General features: G+C 45.4%; 6 protein-coding genes and 1 pseudogene across 12 annotated transcripts in view; 4 read left to right on the top strand and 3 right to left on the bottom strand.

Annotated features, from left to right (window-relative positions):
• Positions 1-20292, bottom strand: part of LOC144695267 (uncharacterized) — a 556511-nt gene that overhangs the window by 325207 nt on the left and 211012 nt on the right. The gene's annotated exons all lie outside the window — the stretch shown is intronic.
• Positions 1-20292, top strand: part of LOC144695233 (uncharacterized) — a 313865-nt gene that overhangs the window by 114264 nt on the left and 179309 nt on the right. The gene's annotated exons all lie outside the window — the stretch shown is intronic.
• Positions 1-20292, top strand: part of LOC144695218 (uncharacterized) — a 184415-nt gene that overhangs the window by 46663 nt on the left and 117460 nt on the right. The window lies entirely within an intron of this gene.
• The window catches only part of LOC144695223 (uncharacterized), a 218638-nt gene that overhangs the window by 161717 nt on the left and 36629 nt on the right, over positions 1-20292 (bottom strand). The gene's annotated exons all lie outside the window — the stretch shown is intronic.
• LOC144695228 (uncharacterized) overlaps positions 1-20292 on the top strand; it is a 142236-nt pseudogene that overhangs the window by 93317 nt on the left and 28627 nt on the right. The window lies entirely within an intron of this gene.
• Positions 1-20292, top strand: part of LOC144695243 (uncharacterized) — a 157052-nt gene that overhangs the window by 120764 nt on the left and 15996 nt on the right. The gene's annotated exons all lie outside the window — the stretch shown is intronic.
• Positions 12249-20292, bottom strand: part of LOC144695249 (uncharacterized) — a 219059-nt gene continuing 211015 nt past the window's right edge. For 3 of the 4 annotated variants that reach the window (XM_078566150.1, XM_078566151.1, XM_078566149.1), the window contains exon 2: positions 12249-14514. In XM_078566150.1, the coding sequence (XP_078422276.1) occupies positions 13085-14032 (948 nt within the window). In that variant the 5' untranslated portion in view covers positions 14033-14514 and the 3' untranslated portion in view covers positions 12249-13084. Of the gene's footprint in view, positions 14515-15634; positions 15917-20292 lie in introns of those variants that run through there. The other variant, XM_078566148.1, reaches the window with a different exon arrangement.

The raw sequence follows: 20292 nt of genomic DNA, 5'->3' as shown, positions 1-20292 counted from the left end.
TCCCCTCCCTATCTCTGTAATCTCTTCCACCCCTCAGTACTGCACTGGAGTGTCAGCCATGATTAGTTCTGGAGTGGGACTTGAACCCACAACCATCTGACTCAGAAGACAAGGTTGTGAGTTGAAGTCCAACTCCAGATGGATTATGTTCGTTCATGGGAATTTGAATGTCGCTGACTCGGCCAGCATTTATTGCCCAATCCTAAATGCCCTTGAGAAGGTGGTGGTGAGCTGCCTTCTTGAATCGTTGCAGTCCATGTGGTGTAGGTACACCCACAGTGCTGTTATGAAGGGAGTTCTAGGATTTTGACCCAGTGACAGTGAAGGAAAGGCAATATATTTCCAAATCAGGATGGTGAGTGGCTTGGAGGGGAACTTGCAGGTGGTGGTGTTCCCAAGTGTCTGCTGCCCTTTTCATTCTTTATGGTAGCAGTTGTGGGTTTGGAAGGTGCTGCCTAAGGAGACGTGGTGAGTTCCTGCAGTGCATCTTGTAGATGGTACACACGGCTGCTACTGTGCGTCGGTGATGGATGGGGTGCCAATCAAGTGAGCTGTTCAGCCCTGGATGGTGTCGAGGTTCTTGAATATTGTTGAAGTTGCACTCATCCAGACAAGCAGATAGTGTTCCATCACACTCCAGATCTGTGCCTTGTAGATTGTGGACAGATTTTGGGGAGTCAGGAGGTGAGTTACTCGATTATTCCATGAACGTGGGTTAAAGTTGTTGTCAGGGCCATACAAATAATTCCTGAGGTCCTGGACTCTCAGTAGAAACATTGCTCCAAAGTCACCCTGGTTTATTGAAACACAACGTTGTAAAATGAATGAAGAAATTATCCTGTAGATTTACATACTGCACTGATGACGATCACAATGTACCACCCTTAAATAAACTAGCTTCAATTGGTCTCACACAATTTTTTTAATGTTTGCCTTAGTAAAACTCCTTGACAAATATGCAACAACTTCAAGCACACACGTTATGGACAAGAACTTACACAAGTTTGTGTCGGTTTTACTCGCGTAATCCAACTGAAATTGACTGTATCAAGAAATTTAAATGTAAGTTACATCAGCCCTAAACGGAACTTTTGTGATCTTTAACTCTGGTTTATGAAACATCACCCAGGAAGCTGGTACCAACCACAGAAATGACCACGGCCCCAGACGGGAATAATGAGAGTGGCGAGTTTCTGCTGATTCCGCCTGTTTGAGGCGGCTCTTCAAATTATACTTGGGTGTTCAGGCACCAACAGTCAGTCATATCCATGACTCCAGTCTACATGATGTGGTCAGCAATTATTTCAGGCCCACAGAGAATAGTTTGTGTCACATAGACAGGAGGAATAGTTAATAATACTCAGTAATATTGTAAGGAGTTTCTGCTTTCTGTTTTCATCGATGATAGAGTTTAAAATGGTCAATTTTCCCTCTATCCCTCTCATCTTTATAATGCTGGAGGAGGAGAGATAGAAAAGGTAGAGTGAGATGTAGAGGATTGAGGAGGAGGTGATCAGGGACCAGGTCCATCCCTTCCTCCCGTGGCTGGGGCTGGATCGCAATATTCCCCAGGGAGAGAGAATGGTCACAATCATCCTAGCGTACTGCATGCTGAATAATATCACTCAAACAAGGTCTGGATTGGGACAATCCAGGAGAGGAACTGGGAGAGGTGAATGGAGTGGGACATCCCGGGAGAGGAACCGGATGAGGTGAATGTTGAGCGTCAGAAATTGGAGCTGAGGGAAGCTGAACCTCCACAGGAGGCGACCCTTGGACAGGGCAGGGCTGACAGATAACAACTCAAGGGCACATACTCACACAATGAACCCACCTCATGCCCTATGGTCTGGTCCCCCTCCCAGATGGAGAGTCTAACAACACTAGGACAGTGAGATTTAAACAGAGAAGATTTGTTACAATCTCCAATTAACTTTTAACATTAAATGGAATTGTCCAGTTCCAAAAATAGAGACAAATCACATATTTCCACCTGTTACAGCATATTAAAAATGTAAATATTTCATAAACATTCTAATAACAAGACTCTGCTCAGTGAGTCTCCGCTGCTGCCCTCTGCACTGTGTACCAGGCACTGTGCTCAGTGAGTCTCTCTGCTGCCCCCTGTGCAGTGTGCCAGGCACTGTGCTCAGTCAGTTTCCCTGCTGCCCTCTGTGCTGTGTGCCAGGCACTGTGCTCAGACAATTTCCTTGATGCTCCTTGTGCTGTGTACAGGGATCAGCAGAACTCTTCGTTGGTCCTATTTATGTCATTGGTACCCACATCGACCATGACTAATGGATGCTTCCCCTCCCATTCCAAGTTACTTTCCAACCCTGAGGAGAAGTCCTTAACCTTAATCTTCCAGCTTCTGTTCCTCACAAAATTCTACTGAGAATAAGCCTCACGCACCTTCCATGTGGTCAATGATGATGTTAGTGTTTTATTCTGCTTACAGTGTAGGTCTGTCTAACTGTCATTTATTTTAGCTAACTTCTCTCAATGAGCTGCAAACCACACGAGGTCCAAACTGTGACTAAAATCTCTCCCAGAAAACACCCAGATAAATTGAAACTAGAGAGCCTTCCTAAGCTCCATCCATCTCCATGAGGATGTAGCCTGCTCTGGGCTGTCCTCAAACTGACCTTTAAATTAATTGTCCCTTATTTACAATTTCTTCTTTGTGCTGATGAAGTAAATGGGTTTTACAGCCTACCAGGGTTCACAATGTTTTTAAACTAATTTAGCTCTAACTCCCAAATCAAAACAATCTCTCTGGACTGTCTTTACTGCAAGGTGTGCAGACATCACGTCTCCAGCTCTCCAGCTACGTAAGCCCACCTGCTGTTTTATTGCTCTCTCTATTCTGACCTTTTTAACCCACAATCTAAAACTTATATTCCTAAAACTAAAAATTATATTCTAAAAAATATGAACCATGAACTAAGGATTCACAACACTCCCCACCTGAAGAAAATGAAAATGTGTCACCAGTTGATGTGTTTTCATTTACACCGTGTAGAATATTACAACTTACAATATGTTATAAATCTTAACAATTATCTGACCCACATGCAATACACACAATAATCATCCTCCCACTGTCCAATCAACTTCACCACCTCATCAGCTATCTGCTCAATTCCATGGCCAATTTAAGATGTAAAATATTACTTTTTGTGATGTTTTCTGATAGTTTTCTTCTTACAATATTTATTGTCCAGAGTTCTATCTGCAAAAGGAGATTTTTCATTCTTATTCACAGGTAAATTTTCAAAACAAAAACAGAATTACCTGGAAAAACTCAGCAGGTCTGGCAGCATCGGTGGGGAAGAAATCAGTTAACGTTTCGAGCCTTCACGGCCCTTCGGCAGAACTGAAGCATAGTTAGGAGAAAGGAGAAATATAAGCTGGTTTAAGGTGGGGGGGGCGGGGGGAGAGAGAAGTTGAGGGTGTGGTGATTGTGGAGATAAGCAAGCAGTGATAGGAGCAGATAATCAAAAGATGTCACAGACAAAAGGATCAAAGAGGTGTTGAAGGTAGTGATATTTGTCTAAGAAAAGTGCTAATTAAGAATGGAAGACAGGACACTCAAAGTACAGCTCTAGTGGGGGTGGGGTGGAAAGACTAACAAGGTTTTAGTTTTAACTCAGTCTTGTTTTCGTTTAAAACAGTCTTTGCTGATTTCAGCTTTTGAACCTCACTGGTCTCCATGTCTGTAGCTTTCTCATCTTTAAATTCTACAAAGAATGTCTCAGTTAAGTCCATAGTTAAATTGTCTCCTTCTTCTTTAGCTGTAGGCACATCCTCATTTTTAAGTTAATTATCCAGACTCATCAAACATTTTAAATTCTCGTTTTGAGATAACAACTTCAAAATAGCTTCTTTTTGTACCAACAACTCATTCCTTCTTTCAACAAAATCCTTTTCGGCTGTTCCAAGGATGTGATTTACAATTTCTTCTTTGATCTGATGAAGTGCATGTGTGCAAAGTGGTTCAGCTTCTTGCAGTTAGAGCACAGCTTTCCCACGCTAAGCTCACAATTAAAGGCTCACTACCCTGTGTAGATCCTCTGATGGAACAGGAGATCCGATGACCTCAAGAAGTATTTATCACACACCTCGCATGCGAAAGGTTTCTCCCATGTGAATCTGTTGATGTGCTCAGAGGGACGATGAATCTGAGAATAATTTGTCACTCACCTCACATGTGTATAGTTTTTCTGGAGTGTGAATGTACCAGTGTTTCAGCAGGGCTGATGATTCTGCAAAGCTCTTGTCACACACCTCACACTTGAATGGCTTCTCCCCAGTGTGCAGGCATGGTGTGTACAGAAGGACAAGGAATGCGAGAACGACTTGTCACACACTTTACAAGTGAACACTTTCTCCCCAGTGTGAATTTGTCGGTGTCTGTGGAGGTGCGATGATTCTGAGAACGATTTCTCTCACACCTCACACTTGAATGGCTTCTCCTCAGTGTGGATGCATTGATATTGCACAAGCCTCGATTGCACACCTCACACTTCAATGGTTTCTCTTCCCTGGAGTTGCTGTTGTGTTAACAAGAGATGCACCTTGCATATTCGGAGATCTTATCAGCCTGTGGAGCCCTCCTCTCACACCTCACGCTTCAACAGCCTCTCACCTGTCGGAATGAGTCAGTGGTTCATGAGGCTCGATGAATAATTGAAGCTCTCACCACACTTGGAGCCCACTCACACTTCTTCCCAGCCTCACCCTGACCGATCACCCACAGCCGAACCTTCGGAAAGGTTGGTTCTGATGGAAGGCTTCACACCATTGACCAGTTTCAGATCTGATGATATGTCAAAGCTCCCCTGACCCGACCAATTTCCAGATGATGGTTTCACTGCCCAACCTCTGTGTTGAGCAATACTGTGAAGGGACTGGATGTCTTCCCAAAGTTGTTCCGTGGGTCATGGCCAGGATCTATCTGCGGTGTCTATCCTTTCTGTATTCTCTGGTGTAGTACGGTGCAATCCCTCTGTAAAGCAGGAAAAGGAAACATGTTTTACTCCAACTCCCTCCCCTTGGCTGACTCCTCAGTTAGAGACTATTCCACAGTGAGTGCCAGTCTGCTATTCCCCTGTGTGGGGGATCAGATACAAGTCCTTTCTTTTTCCTCATCTGACTGTCACACACCCTCTGTTTCCAGCAGGGACATTGGATAGTGACCAGGAGCAGACAATGTGGCTACTTTCTTTCCTCCGCCCAACCCCCCATCTTCTCAGGCACAGTGAGGACAATGGAAAAGACAGTCAGGCAGAGTGTAAAGCAGGCTATCAATTCAATATTGGCTTGAGTCGTGCTGGTGAAGACCAGTTTTATCCTTAGAGTATGTATTTAATATAAAAAACACTCGCAGGAAATGTTAATTCAATGAAGGTTTTGAAATTTCTCCCCTTGTTTTCCCAAATTATTTGAAGAAAATACACTGGGCAGGAAGTGCTAGAAGCTAAGGAAAATATTGCTTCAGTGTAGCTGTTTGAAGGGTTCTGGTTTATCCTGGGAAATTAGTACACTGCACTCGCTCAGACTGCACATCCCAAATTCAGCTATCTGCCACAGCACTGGGCAAAACTATCAAATTGAAGCCCAGGCTTTTGGGAAACACCCAGTCTCTTCACTTCCTAACTCCCTTCCTGTGGGTGTACCTACACCACATGGACTGCCACAGTTCACCACCACCTTCTCAAGGGCAACTGGGGATGGGCAATAAATGCTGGCCCAGCCAGCGAAACCCACATCCCATGAATAAATTTTAAAAAAACCCACAGCATTCCGTATACCTGAATGTAGATCAGCGAGCACAGGGGTGATTGGTGAATGGGTCTTGGTGTTAGTTCGGACATGGGCAGCAGAGTTTTGGAGGAGCTCAAGTTTACAGTGCAAGATTTGACAGCAGCCAAGAGAGCATTGGAATAGTTGAGTCAAGAGCCTACAAAGTTATGGATGAGAGTTTCAGCAGCAGATGAGCTAAGGCAGGACGTCACTGGCCTCTCCTGTGAGTGGAGCTTGCAGCTCTCCCTTTGCAAGTGTCCCTATCCCTGACCAACATAGGGAGATGACAGTGAGAGCCAGGGATGGTAACGGAGAACCCTTCATTGAATCATACAGAATCATAGAATGGTACAACACAAAAGGAGTGTGGCAGTGCTGCAGTGTCAGAGGTGCCGTCCTTCAGATGAGATCTCAAACGAGGCCCCTTCTGCTCTCTCTAAGGTGGATGTAAAAGATCCCATGGCACTATTTTGAAGAACAGGGAAGTTATCCCTGGTGTCCTGATCAACATTTTGTGGGAGCTTGCGGTGCGCACATTCGCTGCCAGGTTTCTCACATTACAACAGTGACCACACTTCAAAAGTACTTCATTGGCTGTAAAGAGCTTTGGGACATCTGGTGACTGAAAGGCTCTATATAAATGAAAGTCTTTCTTTTGTTTCTTTTTTGAGGAGGTTACAGAGATAGGGAGGTGGGGAGTCCTGGAGGGATTTGAAGAGACAGGAAACATCCAGATCCCAACGCACAGACAGAACTGACCATTCACAGTCCATAGGATAATAACCAGCTCCCAACAGACACACAGAACTCAACAATGGGAAATCAGTAAGAATCCTCAGACACTCTGAACCTCCCAGATAATTACACCTCACCTTCTCATATTCAGTAATGACCCATCAACAAACTCAGCCTGTAAATCAGAAGGGAAATGCTTCCAATAAACACACTCAATATCCAACACACAGCTCCAGTCAAACAGTTCAGCACAAAGCACGGAGTAAACAGCTCTCTCAGCTGGATGTTCTCACGCAGCATAAGGGGCATTTCCACAGCTGATTCCCCACAGGATAGTCAGGCTGCCTGAAGATTAGTGTGGATATTATGTGATGCAATTATTATAAATTCTGCTCCATCACTCACCATCTCCTGAGTTGGTTTTGAGTCCCTACAGGAAGTGAAGCAGCTGTGGAACAGGAAGGGAAGAGAATGGGCAGAGTGGGTGGGGCTCTCTGATTGACGTCTCTCACAGCCAATCCAAATAAATACTGCAGCAACATGAGTTTCCTGAAGCTTGGGAAACTGACCGGTGAAACGGAGGTGACTTTGAGCAGATCAGGTGGGGATTTAAACTTGTCATTGTCCCATCTGAATAAAACCTCACTTATTGCAGCTGCTGTCTCAGTTCCCCCGTTAAATGTTTGACAGAGATTTCTAGTGTGGGAATAGCATTCTTCATCCTCAGAGACTTTCAAACTGACAACATCAGTGTGGGATGTGTAGCCTCGAATGTGTTTGACAGCAGATCAGAAGAGGGAAGACTCACAGCATCCAAGGCCGCGATGATGTGCAGTGGTGGGATCAGCACATGCACAGCAGAGAGGGAAACAGGAGGGAGGGGCAGTGGGAAGAGGGACAGGAGGGAGAAGGAAGATTGACACAGTGCTCAGGGACTGACTGTGGCTCGGCAAATGACGCTGTGCTCCGTGAGTGATCCTGTGTTCGGATCGTCACTCTGTGACTGCGGGAGTGCTTTGGGAATGATTCATTACCACGCACCAAACCTCTCTGCCCTCCTTTTGCTGGAAACTAGATAAGCACGTGAGAAAGGAACAGAAGGATGTGCTGATAGGGTGAGATGATGAGGGGTAAGAGGAGGCCCATGTGAAGCATAAATTACAGCATGGGCCCATTGGGCTAAGTTGGCTGTTTCTGCACTGAAATTCTATATTTGTAACTTTACATGGTGTATTTTAAAGAAACTTCTGTCTGTGTATTCTGAGAGTTTCCCCTGATGTGAGCATTAGTAAAATGAGCCAGCTCTCAGGGGTGGGTGTGGGGTAGAATCGGACCCTGATTTTGTTGGTGATGTGAATTATAGACAGATCCTCTTCAGGTGGCAGGTGTTTGACTAATACCATGGGTAATGTTTGTACTCTCCTGTCTGGGAGGACTACAATCCTGAGTATGGTGAAGGAGTGGGAATGAGTCTCTACAGACCTGAGTTCCCTCAGCCCATCGTACCTCAATGTAATAATGGTGTGATATGCTCACCTTACACTCTTCCAAGACTCATTTCATATTCTGGCAAAGGTCTTGAGTCTCTTTCAAATGCTTTATTATTTTGGTTGATTCAAGGTTTGGTGTGAGCTGAATATTGTATTGTTGTTTGTCTGCTGTTTTATCAATCTTCTGTATAGATTTATAACTCTCAGTAAATACATGTTTTTAAACTTAACCCAAACTACCTGATTTGTCAGCATGGTGTGTTCCTATTCACTGAAACACTTAGAAGCCTACAGTAAGAGTGCTGTGCGCAATAGATTGGTCAATGTCACTGAGGGCTGGTATACTTTCTCCATCATAAAAGCAAAAAACTGCAGATGCTGGAAATCCAAAACAAAAATAAAAATACCTGGAAAAACTCAGCAGGTCTGACAGCATATGCGGAGAGGAACACAGTTAACGTTTCGACTCCATCAATGGGTTTATAATTTTCAGTTCACAGGAAGCATAATGTTTCCCTAAGAAAGAATTGCAGTTGTATATCGTCGTTCACAAACTCAAGGCATCCAAAAACACTTTACAGCCAATGAAATACTTTTTGAAGTGTAGTCACTGTTGTAATGTAAGAAATGTGGCAGCAATTTGTGCACAGCAAGCTCCCACAAACAGCAATGCGATATTGACCAGTTGATCTGTTTTTGGTGATGTTGATTGAGGGATCCTTATTGACATCATGGATAAATGCCCTGGTCTCCAATGAGGTTGTGTCTTGGGATTTTTTACATTCACCTGAGAGGGCAGATGGAGTCCTGGTTTAACTGATCTGGAAGATGATATGTCTGACAGTGCAGCACTCCCTCAGTACTGCATTGGAGTGTCAGCCTCAGTGTTGAATCCACAACCTTCTGACTCAGAGAAGAGAGTGCTAACTAAGCCACGGCTGACAATAACTTATAATATTTCTGTTGTATTAGATTCAGTCCCAAGGCTGTGTACAGAATGTTTTTTGCTCTGTAAACTGGCAGCCTGAAAGTTTGATTTGATTTAAAGTGGTAACTAGTTAGAGCTGCAGATGTCAGTGTTGTCTTTGTGTCAGGGTTCCTGAAGCTATGAAAGGTGGTAAAGTCCCTGGTGTCAGGAGAAGTGAAACTGATGGAGAAAAGTGGGTAGACTCCAGGAGTGAGGAACAACCTACAGACTCGGTACTGATAGAGGATCCCCACATCAAGCAAAACCCCAAACATTCTAAATCCCACTGACTCAAACAGAGCCACACTCCAGAACAACCATCTTCTTCTTGAGTTCTTTGCCCAAAGGCAGGTCCAACCCACATTGCCACGAGCTCCACCACAGGAATGGCAAAGAGGCAGTTCCCGAATCCACCCCAGCTGGAACGGAGATCGAACCCTGTGCTGTTGGCACCGATCTGATCCACACCAGCTGTCGAAGTAGCACCCCCGGGAGCAGGAGTAGGCCATTCGGCCCTTCGAGCCTGCTGCGCCCTTTAACTCGATCATGGTTGATCTAACTCAACACCATCTTCCCGCACTATTCGCGTATCCCTTGATGTCATTGGTATTTAAAAATCTATCAACCTCTGCTTTGAACATACTCAATGACTGCATCTCCACAGCCCTCTGGGGCAGAGAATTCCAAAAATTCACCACCCTCTGAAGAAATTTCTCCTTATCTCAGGCCTAAATGGCTTGCCCCTTACTCTGAGACTGTGTCTCCTGGTTCTAGACCCCCAAAATATCCTTCCTGTATCTACCCTGTTGAGCCCCCTAAGAATTTTGAATGCTTCAATGAGATCATCTGTCATTCTACTAAACTCCAGAGAATACAGGCCCAGTCTCCTCAGTCTTTCCTCTTGGACAATCCTGCCTCATAGGGATTAGTTTGGTGAACCTTCGTTGCACTCCCTCTATGGCCAGTTTTACCTTCTTTCGGTAAGGAGCCCAAAATTGCACACAATACTCCAGGTGTGGTCTCCCCAAGGCTTTATACAAATGCAGTGAGATTTCCTTACTCCTGTACTCAAATCCCCTTGAAATAAAGGCCAACATTCCATTTGCCTTCCTAATTGCTTGTTGCACCAGCCTGTTGGCTTCAGTGGCTTATGAACAAAGACATCCAGGTCTCTTTGGAGATCAACATTTCCCAGTCTATTCCCATTTAAGAAATACTCTTTCTGTTTTTACAACCAAAATAGATAACTTCACATTTTTTCTACATTATATTACAGCTGCCATGTTCTTGTCTACTCACTTAGTCTGTCTAAATCCTCTTGAGACCTGTTTGCATCCTCTTCACAACTCACACTCCCACCAAGTTTTGTACCATCAGCAAACTCGGACATGTTACATTTGGTCCCCACATCCAAATCATTAATGGGTCTGAGTTGCTGTGGCAACATCCACGTTTACATGCATGTTGTAGTCTGGAGCTATGGATAGTGATGGTAAAGGCTCCAATTTCTGTCCATCACATGGCTGACCAGGAATCTCTCCCACCCATACCACCTGCAATTGCCGTGTATTGGAAGGATTTACAAGTTCATTTTCAATCTGTTTGGCCGTGTTATGAACACACCTTCCATGGCCATGAAGCCTTGGAGTGGAACTTGAACCCGGAGCTTCTGGCTCAGAGGCAGGGTCGCTACTCACTGTGCCTCAAGACCTCCGTCCAATAACCATCTACTGTCTGACAATCCTTGATATTCCTGTGATATTAGTCTGCAGTGCACCCTTCTACCACTAAATGTGCTGTGTCTGGAGGACTCTCTCCCTATTATAAAGCTGGCTGGGCTATAGTGTACCCTCCCATCACTAGATGTGCTGTGTCTGGAGGACTGTCCATTATTATCAAAGGGTCAGGCAAGGGGTGAGAGGCAGAGGAAAGGGATGTTGCAACAGGTGAGGGCCGAGAGGCCGGCAGATCGGTCTGGTGAGGAGTGAGGATCACTCTTCAAGTCACTCCCCAGTCCCTGAGTCAATCTCCAAGTCACTATGACTCAATGACTGAGTCATTCCCCAAGTCACTCCTGGAATCATGGCAGGACAACCCATCTCCCGTGTTCCCACTCTTCTGTGTCCCCTCCCTCCTGTGTCGCCTCTCTCTCTCTCGTGTCCCCTCTCTTTCCTGTGCCCGTCCCTCCTGTGCCTCTCTCCTGTGCCCCCCTCTCATGTGCCCCCTCCCTCCTGTGCTCCCTCTTTCCTGTGCCCCTCTACCCTGTCCATGTGCTGATCCCACCACTGCACATTATCACTGCCTTGGATGTTGTGGGTCTTCCTCTTCTGATCTGCTGTCAAACAGATCCGAGGCTACACATCCCACACTGATGTTGTCAGTTTGAAAGCCTCCGAGGATGAAGAATGCTATTCTCACACCAGAAATCTCTGTCAAATGCTTGCCAGGGGAAACTAAGACAGCAACTGCAATAACTGAGATATTATTCAGATGGGACAATGACAAGTTTAAGTCCCCACCTGATCTGCTGCTCAAAGTTGGCTCTGTTTCATCGGTCAGTTTCCAAAGCTTCAGGAAACTCATGTTATTCATATTTGGAACCATTTGAATCTTAAACAATGTTCCATTTGGTGGTAAAATGACAAGTGCCCTCAAACCTTGATTTACATAACAAAAATAGAATTACCTGGAAAAACTTAGCAGGTCTGGCAGCATCGGCGGAGAAGAAAAGAGTTGACATTTCGACTCCTCATGACCCTTCAACAGAACTGAGTAAAATTAGGAGAGGGGTGAAATATAAGCTGGTTTAAGGTGGTTGTGGGGGAGAGAAGTGGGTGGTGGGGGGGAGGGGTGGTTGTAGGGACAAGCAAGCAGTGATAGGAGCAGATAATCAAAAGATGTCACAGACAAAGGAATAAAGAGGTGTTGAAGGTGGTGTTATTATCTAAACGAATGTGCTAATTAAGAATGGATGGGAGGACACGCAAGGTACAGCTCTAGTGGGGGTGGGGTGGAAAGACTGACAGGGCATTACAGGTATAGATTTAAAAATAATGGAAATAGGTGGGAAAAGAAAAATCTATATAAATTATTGGAAAAAACAAAAGGGAGGGGGAAGAAACGGATGATGACATCAGAGATCACATTAATATGGGAAGCGACAGTATACAAAGGGGTTTATCCAGACATCCCCTTTTTATTTGCAAGTTACTCCACATAAACAGTCCAAAAAAAAATTATCACACACTTGATCAAAAAAACCCTTGTTCTTTGTTCTTAGTTTGTTCCAATTTTGTCTGTCGCTGCATACGCATTGCACATATAATCTTTAGAGTTTTCAGGTCTTCACTTCCAAATGATATCTCTGCAAGTGAAGTAACATCCTTTGCAAATGCTTTGGAGCAGATGGAAAGGGTTTGAGAAAGATGTTTTGAAATGGCTTGTGATCAGATTCTAATAGCACTTTCTCGCTCCCAAACAGGTACTGGCTGAAATGCTCACAAGGAAAGATATTAGCCAGGCTCTCTTTCTCAATCGTGTTAACGTTCTGGATACAAACATGACTGGTTGTCCTTGCTGCATGAGGGTTGCTCCAAGTCCTGTTTCACTGGCATCTCACTGCAAGGTGACCTCATCATTAACATCATCGTACCTCAGCACTGGCATTGTCGTCACTAGTTGTTTGATGTGAAAGCTGCTTCTTGTTCTGTGTCCCAATACCACTGAACATCCTTTGCAGTGAGTTTGCACAAAGCTTCACACCCTGATGACAGATTGGCTAAAACTTGGCTGGGTAGTCCCTGTGTGGGTTCGCTGATGTCCCAGGAGGTCTAACAATTGTGTGAAGGATTTCTTACAGAACTCGCATTGATATCTCACATAGAAGACGTCAAGACAGCGTTGTCGAAAACCTCACACTTGAATGATTGCACCCTTGTGTGGATCCTCTGATGGAGCAGGAGTTCAGATGACTGTAAGAATGAATTATCTCACACCCCACACTTCAATGGTTTCTCCCCTGTGTGCACTGTCTGATAGACCAGGAGACCAGGAGCTTCAAACCTTTGTGAAGGATTTGTCTGATACCTCACACTTGAACAGTTACTTGTGTGTGAATATGTTGGTGTGCGCAGAGGGTCTGAGACTGTGAGAATGATTTGTCACACACCTCGCATGTGAATGGTTTCTCCCCTGTGTGGAGCCTCTGATGGGCCAGAAGCTTCGATAACCGTGTGAAGGCTTTGCCACACGCCTCACACTTGAATGGCCTCTCCCCAGTGTGAATGCGTTTGTGGCAACGGAAGCTCGATGAATCAGAGAATGATTTGTCACACACCTCGCATGTGAATGGTTTCTCCCCTGTGTGAATCCTCCTATGGATCAGGAGCTTCGACAATCGTGTGAAGGCTTTGCCGCACACCTCACACTTGAATGGTCTCTCCCCTGTGTGAATACGTTGGTGTGTGCGGAGGCTCGATGAAAATGAGAATGATTTATCGCACACCTCACATGTGAATGGTTTTTCCCCTGTGTGAATGCGTTCATGACCACGGAGGCTTGATAAATCTGAGAATGATTTGTCACACACCTCGCATGTGAATGGCTTCTCCCCTGTGTGGATCCTCTGATGCTCCAGGAGATGCGATAACCGCGTGAAGGCTTTGTCACAAACCTCACATTTGAACGGTCTCTCCCCCGTGTGAATACGTTGGTGTGTGCGGAGGTTTGATGAATCCGAGAATGATTTGTCACACACCTCACATGTGAATGGCTTCTCCCCGCTGTGAATGCGTTGGTGTACACGGAGATATGATGACTGCGAGAATGATTTGTCACACACCTCGCACGTGAATGGTTTCTCTCCTGTGTGAATACTCTGGTGTCTCAGGAGCCTTGAAGATGTCACAAAAGCTTTATCACAAAACTCACACTTGAATCGTTTCTCTCCTGTGTGGATGGTCTGATGTAGCTGGAGGCTCCTTAACTGTGTGAAGACTTTATCACAAACCTCACACTTGAATCGTTCCTTGTTCATGTAGCTGTCCTTGTGTTAACAGTGGTTGTTACAGGTGCACCATGTGTGTTAGGAGGTCTTATGAGGTTGAGGAGCTCTCCTCATACACCTCACACTTGAACAGCTTCTCACCTGTCGGAATGAGTCAGTGGTTCATGAGGTTCAATGAATGACTGAAGCACTCACCACACTTGGAGCCCACTCACACTTCTTCCCAGCCTCACCCTGACCGATCACCCACAGCCGAACCTTCAGAAAGGTTGGTTCTGATGGAAGGCTTCACACCACTGACCAGTTTCAGATCTGATGATATGTCAAAGCTCCCCTGACCCGACTGATTTCCAGATGATGGTTTCACTGCCCAACCTTCTCTGTGTTGAGCAATGCTGTGAAGGGGCTGGATGTCTTCCCACAGTTGTGCAGTTGTTCCTTAGGTGATGTTCAGGATCTATCTGCGGTGTCTATCTTCTCTGCATTCTCTAGTGTAGTACTGTGCAATCCTTCTGTAAAACAGGACAAAGAAACATGATTTCCTCAAACTCCCTCTCCTCCTTTGCTGAAGGTGCTGACTCCTCAGATAGAGACTGTTTCACAGTGAGTGCCAGTCTGCTGTTCCCCTGTGTGAGGGATCAGATGCAAGTCCTTTCTTTTTCCTCACTTGACTGTCACACACTCTCTGTTTCCAGCAGGGACACTGGATAGTGACCAGGAGCAGACAATGTGGCTACTTTCTCCCCCCCCCACCCCATCTTCCCAGGCACCATGACAGCAATGGAAAAGACAGTCGGGTAGAGTGTAAAACAGTCTATCCATTCACTATGAGATCGAGTTGTGCTGGTGAAGATCAGCTTTACCCTTAGAGTATGTGTTTAACATCAAAAACACTCGGCAGCAACGTTAATTCAGTGGAGATTTTGACATTTCTCTCATTTCCCAAAACACTGTCTCCTGTCAACACAAGATGGCCACCGATACCCATCCGCGCATGCGCAGAAAAGCAATGGCGTCATTTGCAGGAGGTATAGTGCCAGTTGGACGTTATTTGGATCCTGAAGCTGTTCACCCAGATTCTGAGTCCCGTGGCGGGCGGGCAGTCAGGGCATGGCCTCCCGGGATTTTCTGGGGATCGGCATGGGGAGGGAGGGGAAGCTTCTGATCCACCCAGTGAAAGCTGCAATTCCAAATTACAATCTCCATATCCCGCGTTTGCAGTTTCGGGGCTTCTTCCCGGTGACAGCCCTGGGTTAAGGGGAAGAGACATCGGATCGGGAGATTCAGAAACTATGGGAAGGCTGTACCCCGACTGCCCGCCCAATGCGGGGCTTGGAAACTGGGTGAACAGGTACAGGATCTGAATAATATCCAACCGGAAGAAGCCCCGGAGCTGCAAACACATTTCAATAAATGTGTCTCCGGGTATAGCAGCCAAATTGCTACGGAGATTACAGGGATCGGGAGGGGCAAGGCCATGGAGAGATTTGAAAACAAGGATGAGAAATTTAAAATTGAGGTGTTGCTTGATCAGGAGCCAATGTCGATCAGAGAGCACAGGGGTGATTGGGGAATGGGTCTTGGTGTCAGTTAGGACATGGGCTGCAGAGTTTTGGAGGAGCTCAAGCTTACAGTGCAAGATGTGTGAGCAGCCAGGAGAGCATTGGAATAGTTGAGTCTAGAGCCTAGAAAGGTATGGATGAGGGTCTCAGCAGCAGATGAGCCGAGGCAGGGCATCATTGGTCCTTCCTGTGACTGGAGCTTGTAGTTCTTCCTATGCATGGTGTCGCTATTCCTGATCAACATAGGGAAATGACAGTGAGAGCCAGGGACGGTAATGGAGGACCCTTTGTAGAATCATACAGAATCATAGAATAGTACGGCGCAAAAGGACAACAAGCAAACATATGAATTAACAAAGAACAAAGAAAAGTACAGCACAGGAACAGGCCCTTCGGCCCTCCAAGCCTGCGCCAATCATATTGCCCGTCAACTAAAACATTTTGCACTTTCAGGGTCCGTATCCCTCTATTCCCACCCTATTCATGTATTTGTGAAGCTGCCTCTTAAACACCACTATCGTACCTGCTTCCACCACCTCCTCTGGCAGCGAATTCCAGACACTCACTACCCTCTGCGTAAAACACTTGCCCCGCACATCTCCTCTATAGTTTTCTCCTCTCACCTTAAATCTATGTCCCCTAGTAATTGACTCTTCCACCCTGGGAAAAAGCTTCTGACTATCTACTCTGTCCATGCCACTCATAATTTTGTAAACTTCTATCAAGTCGCCCCTCAATCTCCGTCGCTCTAGTGAGAACAATTAGGAGCAGGAGTAGGCCACTCGGCGCCTCGAACTATCTCTGCCATTCAGTAAGATCATGGCTGATCTGATCGTCACCTCAACCCCACATTCCTGCCTACCCCCCGATAACCTTTCACCCCCTTGTTAATCAAGCATCTATCTAGCTCTGCCTTAAACATATTCAAAGACTCTGCTTCCACCGCCTTTTGAGTAAGAGAGTTCCAAAGACTCACGACCCGCTGAGAGAAAAAAATTCTCCTCATCTCTGTCTTAAATGAGCGACACCTTATTTTTAAACAGTGACCCCTAGTTCTGGATTCTCCCACAAGAGGAAACATCCTCTCCACATCCACCATGTCAAGACCCCTCAGGATCTTAAAGGTTTCAATCAAGTCGCCTCCTACTCATCTAAACTCCAATAGATACAAGCCTAACCTGTCCACCCTTTCCTCATAAGACAATCCGCTCATTCCTGGTATTACTCTCGTAAACCTGCTCTGAACTGCTTCAAATGCATTTACATCTTTCCTTCAATAAGGAGACCAATACGATACACAGTACTCCAGATGTGGTCTCACCAATGCCCTCTACAACTGAAGCATAAACTCCCTACTTTTGTATTCAATTCCCCTCACAATAAATGATAACATTCGATTAGCTTTCCTAATTCCTTGCTGTACCTACATACTAGCTCTTTGTGATCCATGCACTGGGACACCCAGATCCCTCTGAATCTCAGAGCTCTGTAATCTCTCACCATTTAGATAATAAGCATTTTTATTCTTCCTGCGAAAATGGATAATTTCGCATTTACCCACATTCTACTCCATTTGCCAAATCTTTGCCCACTCACTTAACCTATGTCCCTTTGTAGCTTCCTTATGTCACAGAATCACACAGTGCAGAAGAGGCCCTTCGGCCTATCAAGTCTGCACCAACACGTGAGAAACACCTGACCTACCTACCTAATCCCATTTACCAGCACTTGGCCCGTAGCCTTGAATGTTATGACGTGCCAAGTGCTCATCCAGGTCCTTTTTAAAGGACGTGAGGCAACCCGCCTCCACCACCCTCCCAGGCAGTGCATTCCAGACCGTCACCACTCCAAATTACTCCTTCCAAATTGTATCACCCCACACTTTTCAGGGTTAAATTCCATCTGCCACTTATCTGCCCATTTGACCATCCCATCTATATCTTCCTGTAGCCTAAGACACTCAACCTCACTGTTAACCACCCAGCCAATCATCGTGTCATTCACAAACTTACAAATCCTACCCCCCACAAAGTCATCTATGTCGTTTATATAAATGACAAATAATAGGGGACTGAGCACAGATCCCTGTGGTACACCACTGGACACTGGCTTCCAGTCACTAAAGCATCTTTCTGACATCACCCTCTGCCTCCTACAACTAAGCCAATTTTGAATCCACCTTATCAAATTACCCTGTATCCCATGTGCCTTTGCCTTCTTTATAAGTCTCCCATGTGGGACCTTGTCAAAGGCTTTGCTGAAATCCATATAAATTACATCAACTGCACTACCCTCATCTACACCCCTGGTCACCTCCTCAAAAAATTTAATCAAATTTGTTAGGCATGACCTCCCTCTGACAAAGCCATGCTGACTATCGCTGATCAAACTTTGCCTTTCCAAGTGGAGATAGATACTCTCCTTCAGAAATTCCTCCAATAGCTTCCCTACCACTGACGTGAGACTCACTGGTCTGTAGTTCCCCGGCTTATCTCTACAACTCTTTTAAATAACAGAACCACATTAGCTGTTCTCCAGTCCTCTGGCACCTCCCCCGTGGCCAGAGAGGAATTAAAAATTTGGGCCAGAGCCCCTGCAATCTCCTCCCTTGCCTCCCTCAGCAGTCTGGGACACAAATAATCCGGACCTGGAGATTTGTCCACTTTTAAGCCTGCCAACAGCTCCAATACCTTGTCACTCCCTGTATCAATTTGCTTAAGAATCTCGCAGTCTCTCTCCCCAAGTTCGATACCTTCATCCTCATTCTCTTGGGTGAAGACGGACGTGAAGTATTCACTCAACACTCTAGCGATGTCCTCTGGCTTCACCCATAGATTGCCCCCTTGGTCCCTAATGGGCCCTACTCTTTCCCTGGTTATCCTCTTCCCATTGATATACACAATTCACAGAGGTGTGTAAAAACAATAACAATAAGGTAATTATATTAGATCACTTCAACTTTCCCAGCATTAATTGGGATAGACATAGTGTTAAGGGTAAGACATAGTATTATAGAATATCTTGGGATTTTCCCTACTTTTACCAGCCAGAGCTTTCTCGTATCCCCTCTTTGCTCTCATAATTGGTTTATTAAGCTCCACCTTGCACTTTCTGTACTCCACTAATGCCTCTGCTGATTTGCTCCCCTTGTATCTGCTAAAAGCCTCTCTTTTCCTTCTCATTGTATCCTGAATATCTCTGGTCATCCAGGGTTCTCTGGGCTTGTTCCTCCTTCCTATCAACCTAGAGGGAACATGTTGAGCCTGTACCCTCCCCATTTCCTTTTTGAACGCTCCCCCACTGTTCCTCTGTAGATTTCCCCACAAGTAACTGTTCCCAGTCTACCTTGGCCAGATCCTGCCTTATTTTACTAAAATCCGCTCTCCCCCAATCCAAAATATTTTTTGGTGACTTGTCTATTTCTTTGTCCATAACAAGCTTAAATTGTAAATTGTTGTGGTTGCTATCACTAAAATGCTCCCTCAGTCACCTGTCCGGCTTCATTCCTCAGAATTAGGTGCAGCACTGTGTTGGACCATCTACATATTGACCTAAAAAATTCCCCTGTACACATTTCAAGAAATCCACACCATCCAAGCCCTTAACACTATGTCTATCCCAATTAATGCTGGGAAAGTTGAAGTGACCTAATATAATTACCTTATTGTTATTGTTTTTACACACCTCTGTGAATTGTGCACATATTTGCTCCTCAATTTCCCACTGGCTTTCTGGGGGTCTATAATAAACACCTAATAATGTGGCTGCCCCTTTTTTATTCCTAAACTCTACCCACAAAGCTTCATTCGATGCCTCATCCAAGATGTCATCTCTCCTTACTGCAGTAACTGACTCCTTAACTAAGAATGCAATACCTCCTCCTCTTTTACCCTCTCCCCTGTCTTGCCTGAAGATTCTATATCCCGGAATGTTGAGCTGCCAATCCTGCCCTTCCCTCAACCACGTTTCTGTGATGGCTACTATATCACAATTCCACATGTCAATCCTCATCCTTAACTCATCCGTTTTACCTATAATATTCCTGGCATTAAAGTAGAGGCCATCCAGCCTTGCCTTACTCCCTTGAAACTTAATGCAGCTGTACTCCCTCTGATTTGATTGTTTTACTGTATTATGATGTGTCCCTATTCTGCTAACATTCTGTGTCCCCTCCCCCTGCTGAATTAGTTTAAATTCTTCCCAACAGCACTAGCAAACCCACCCACAAGGATGTTAGTCCCGCTCTGGTTCAGATGTAGACCATCCCACTTGTACAGGTCCCACCTTCTCCAGAAACGATCCCAGTGATCCAGGAATCTAAAACCCTCCCTCCTGCACCAACTCTTAAGCCATGTTTTCATCTGCGCTATTCTCCTATTTCTGTGCTCGCTAGCACGTGGCACAGGGAGTAATCCAGAGATTACAACCCGAGAGGTCTTGCTTTTCAGTCCACTGCCTAACTCCCTGAATTCTTGATGCAAGACCTCATCCCTCTTTCTACCTATGTCATTGGTACCAACATGTACCATGACCTCTGCCTTATCACCCTCCGCCTTCAGGATGCCCTGCAGCCGTTTAGTAACATCCCGGACCCTGGCACCAGGGAGGCAACACACCATCTTGGAGTCATGTTGATGGCCACAGTGATGCCTATCTGTTCCCCTGACTATATAAACCCCTATTACTATTGCTCTTCCTCCCCTCCTGTACAGACAGGCTGCTTGTGGT

The sequence above is a fragment of the Cetorhinus maximus genome, chromosome 21 (genome assembly GCF_964194155.1).
Source record: "Cetorhinus maximus chromosome 21, sCetMax3.hap1.1, whole genome shotgun sequence".
In the NCBI taxonomy this organism is placed as follows: domain Eukaryota; kingdom Metazoa; phylum Chordata; class Chondrichthyes; order Lamniformes; family Cetorhinidae; genus Cetorhinus; species Cetorhinus maximus.
This window is presented reverse-complemented; position numbering and strand designations above follow the sequence as displayed.